Source organism: Sinocyclocheilus grahami, unplaced genomic scaffold (assembly GCF_001515645.1).
Source record: "Sinocyclocheilus grahami isolate Dianchi unplaced genomic scaffold, SAMN03320097.WGS_v1.1 scaffold688.1, whole genome shotgun sequence".
Classification (NCBI taxonomy): Eukaryota; Metazoa; Chordata; class Actinopteri; order Cypriniformes; family Cyprinidae; genus Sinocyclocheilus; species Sinocyclocheilus grahami.
The window spans coordinates 640,100-645,038 of NW_015505867.1; the positions used below are offsets into that span (position 1 = coordinate 640,100).

The 4,939-nt window shown below is 35.6% G+C and overlaps 1 protein-coding gene across 1 annotated transcript in view; it reads left to right on the plus strand.

The window, feature by feature from the left end:
- Positions 1-4,933, plus strand: part of rab20 (RAB20, member RAS oncogene family) — a 10,873-nt gene extending 5,940 nt beyond the window's left edge. The window contains exon 2 of the mRNA XM_016243369.1: positions 4,315-4,933. Within this exon, the coding sequence (XP_016098855.1) occupies positions 4,315-4,859 (545 nt within the window). The 3' untranslated portion in view covers positions 4,860-4,933. The remainder of the gene's footprint in view (positions 1-4,314) is intronic.
- The last annotated feature ends 6 nt before the right edge of the window (positions 4,934-4,939 follow it).

Genomic DNA, 4,939 nt, shown 5'->3' on the forward strand with positions numbered 1-4,939 from the left:
TATAGTGTTTATAGTTCAGCAAAATGGGTGTGCTTTTTGAAAAATAGTGTTTTAGCAATCGAGAAAAACTGTAAGTGTAATTTTAACAAATCAGTCAATTTTAACCTTCAATATTATAGTAATGTAACACCAACTGACTCTCCTGTATATTTTACAGCATTAGTTGAGAGATTTTTTTCCTTGAGAAAATTTGGCATGTACTGTACTTGATATATATTCAAAATAATCGAAATCAAATCGAATCGAATCGAATCACAAGCTTGTGAATGAGAATCGAATCGAATCGTGAAATTTGTGTCAAAACCCAGCCCTACTAAAAATGTTCCCCTTCAGGTCGTAATACACATGCCTTTTTGCTGTGAAATCTTGAATGAATTTTATTGATTATCCATACATAATTTTATAGAAAAATAATAATGTGTATATAAATATAATGTAGGGCTGTCACTAATGATTATTTTGGTAATCGAGTAACCGCTCGATTATTCTGATGATTAATCGAGTAATCGGATATTTTTTGGTGGTAATTTTAATAAACCTAAGCAAAAAATGGACTTTAAAATCACTTAAAATACATATATAATAGCAATGAGGCAAGAATTGGTTCAAATAAAATATCACAAGCAAGTTAGCATATGGTTTTATTGAACAAAACAGTTGAAATACATACTGTAATAAAATAATATAATGATAACTTATGTATATTATGTATTATATCAAATGCCTGCAGAGGTGCCAACAGCCTGACAATTGTTTTTACATTTATACAGCACGATCTAATCCTTGTTTAATATTGACTAAACAACTTTAATTCAAATGTCCACTTAATCTTTACTATTTGGCCACTTCTTTATGATAGAAATGCTACAGCCGCTGTCATTTCTTGAACAAGAACATGTGGACATAAAAAAAAAGTGAACTCAGAGCAAGGGTTTAAACTTATATTTTGAAGTTGTGATGAACAGTTAGCATATTTAGAAAGATTTCTAAACGTATTCTCCTGTGTTGGCGTAGGATTATAAATTATTTACCTTATCAATCTGACAGAATGGTGCACATTGTTCCCAGATGAACGTTATAAGCAACTCGGGCTCACAGCATATGCAGAGATTGAGACGCTCCACACATGTAATTGATAACTGTTTGTGTGGAGCAGCATTTACTGTGAACGGAGCCGCTCTGAGATGCATGTAACCTACACGCATAGAAATAAAGCACATATTAAACCCGCAGCACATATCTTTATTTCATTGAATCGCAGCTTTTGTGAATTCATAATAGCACTATGCTTTATTATGATTGCTAAATGGTTTGAATATTTCTTGCAGCCTTAGAAAACGGTCTAATAATGCTTTTCACAGATTCTTGTCTGTGGAATATGCCACATATTTTGCCGCGTTTAAATTTTTTTTTATCGAGTACTCGAATTTAATCGAGGAATCGTGACAGCCCTAATACAATGCATTATCAAATATGATACATCAGGCTTTTGACATTTATTTGTTCATCTCTCAATCATCGTCACCATATTGAATTGCATTATGTTTTGCCCCAAACAATAAAAACGGCAGAGCTTTGATCATAAAACTAAGCGTTTAAATATCATCTTGCTAAGACATATTATTGGACGATATACAATGACAACTGGTATTTATAATGTAAGTAGTCTGTTATACTGTTATAAAGATCTCATTCATTTACATTACAATCAGAATCAATCTTACTTTATGCCCACATAAATAATACCTTATGCACCAAATTGCATATTTTTGTTTGGGCCACTGAATAAAATTAATGCTTTTTTCCCTCCTCAAGTAAGAGCTCGATATTCTCCAATATCATACAATGAGCCATAAAAGCTTGATGTATCAAATATGATACAAAAAAAATATATATATGCACACTTTTTTTGTTAGGTTCTTTTAGATTGTCTAAAAAAAATAAAAAAACGTTTGCGCTTTCATGTGTCAGACTTTAGAGGACTAAGAATTCTGTGTAAATTCTCTGCATGTAAAAGAACCTCATGTAAAAAGAAATGCACTAAAATGTGGCACTCGGACTGAGATCAGGCTGAAATGATCAGGGAACTTCAGTCAGTCGTCTGTAGTGTTTGAATTCTTCAAAGGGATCTGCAGAGCGGCAGGTGCTACATGAACTTTAACCCATTTTATTCTTATCATTAGTTCATCTGGTGATGGTAATAATAGTAAAGCTTACTTCCTCTGTATTAGCTCACCATGTCATGACCATGAGTAGCTATTGTCGGTGTTCCTGTAGCTCAGACAGCACAGCATGCTGCTAGCAACGCAAGTTCATGAGTTTGAATCTCAGGGAATGCATCAACTGATAAAATGTATGCCTTGGATATGTTATAAATCCCTTCGGATAAAATATATATATATTGTTATTTTTTTTATTTCTTTTATTTTCACAGAGGAGGGAGTTTTAAGTTGTGAAAGTTACAGTGTGCACAGTTTTATGTATAAAAAATACTTTGTCAAAAGGTAAAGTAAATTGTATTCTTCAGGATTTGATCTCTTTAACTTAGTAACCTGTAACAAATATTGTAAAATTAAAAGGAGCCATGCTTTATAAGTACTATTTTTACAGATTTTTATAGTGCATGAAGCACATAAGAACAAGGAACAAAGCTCTCTCTCACTCCCTTCAGACACAGACAGTAGAAGCCAAGTAGGTTGAAGACCACTACATATTTCTACAACAATGAGCTCTTGTATTTCAGCTGTTATAGCTCTCAGTATCATGACTGACAACCATTGGCTTTCTTTTTAAAGGAGAAAGAAGGTTTTTTCAGTCTGGTTCTTCTAGTAGATTTGGCCCCTCAGAACTATTCAGGTTACTTGTGTTTAATTCTATTGAGCAAATCACCATCAGCAGGGCTGTAACATCCATCCATCTATCCGTTCGTCCGTCCGACCGACCATGTGTAGTTGTGACTGAGGAGATATTTCTTCATAAGGACAAATGATCATGGCTCAAAATCTGCAAAGGGGTAATTCAATGTAACAAATCAAGTAAAAATCTATCATCTTTTATTGGAAAAACATTTTTATCAAACTTTGATAATTGCCTAGTGCTGCACGATTATGACAAAAATCATAATGGTCAATTATTCCCTTGTAATTGTGATTATTAATTACGATTATCACAGTTTACATTGAATGATGTTTATACCATTGTTTGAAGCAACTGCATGCCATATATTTATATGAAAATAAGCACGCGGAAAACACTAACTGAAGAACTTTTATTGCTTTTCTATAGTATTAAGCCTCAAATGTCAACTATACATTGGATTGGTTTCTTCTTTTAATAATAAAAAAAGTAAAAAATATGCATGATATTATAATGTTATACTAAAACTAAAGTTGGAAGAAAAAAAACCTTAAGATAACTCGTAGAAAGGGGAAAAACCCACAAGCACTCAGAAAAATAAAGGTGGACTTTGAACGATTACGTAGTTGAGGCATCTGTAATTGTAATCGCGATTAGAAATGTGATTAATTGTGCAGCCCTATAATTGCTTTAATCTTTTAAACAACTGAAAAGTTAAGAGAAATAGGTAAATATCTGTCAGTTTCAACAAATGAAGAACTAATTTATACTTGTGTGTTGTGTATTAGTGTAGGTACGTTATTGTCTCTGGCGGACAGCATGATAAAGCCGCTCAGGCCGCCGTTTTCTCCTTCCTCTCAGAAAGAGATGACAAAACATCCGGTAGTGTGTGTTTTCCAGGAAATGCGTGTACTGCCTGGACCTCTGCAGGCTTCTCATAAGTACGACTATATATTGTGCATGTTATTTTTTGACCGACATCGATGTTGTGTTCATATTAATTGATGCCCATGAGTGTATGTCAAGTCAATGTTTCTATCTTTTAATATTCCAACCACAGCCTGCCTAAGTTTTGACGGACATGATAACATACGTGAGGGGTGAACTCTATCATTTTTGTCTTAGAAAAGTAATGTAGAAATATTCCGTTTATATATTGTGCATGTTATTTTTTGACAGACATCGATGTTGTGTTCATATTAATTAATGCCCATGAGTGTGTTATGTCAATGTTTCTGTCTTCTAATATTCCAACCACAGCCTGCCTAAGTTTTGACGGAAATGATAACATACAATCATAGAGGGGTGAACTCTATAATTTTTGTCTTAGAAAAGTAATGTAGAAGTATTCAGTTTAAATGGACCTCAAATAAAGTGCAAATTCTCCAAATCTACGCTAAAATGCAGTACTGTATGACTGTGCTTTACTCTCCTGTTTGTGTTTTCTGTTGTGTTCAGGTCGAGAGCAGTTTCATGGCCTGGGCTCCATGTACTGCCGTGGTGCGGCTGCAGTCATCCTCACCTATGACGTAACCAACTGGCAGAGCCTGGCTGAGCTGGAAAACCGCTTCCTGTCCCTGACCGACACTGCCAACACTGACTGCATATTTGCCATTGTGGGTAACAAAGCAGACCTTACTGACGCTCTCGCTCAAGAGCCAGAACCAGAGAGCGAGCGATGGGACGAATCCCAGCCTGTGGTCACGTGTCCGACTCCTCCTGCCACAAAACAGGTCAGCAAAGAGGACGCCATCGCCCTGTACGGCCGTGTGCTACGCTACAAAGGCCTGGAGGAGAAGGCCTGTCTGCCTGCTGAGAGGATGTGCTTTGAGACAAGTGCAAAAACGGGTTACAATGTAGACATTTTGTTTGAAACCCTCTTTGATCTGGTCCTGCCCTCCATCCTGAAGAAAAGGAGTGAGGGAGAAAATGCCACTGTGGATCTGGAGATGCCAATGGAGGTGAAAAAGACTAAAACAGGATGTTGTGCAGGACAAATATAGGAGATGTGGGATTGTATTGTCAGTCAGTGCCAAAGGAGGAATGGATAAAAATCATACCTAAAACTAATGCTATTTACTGA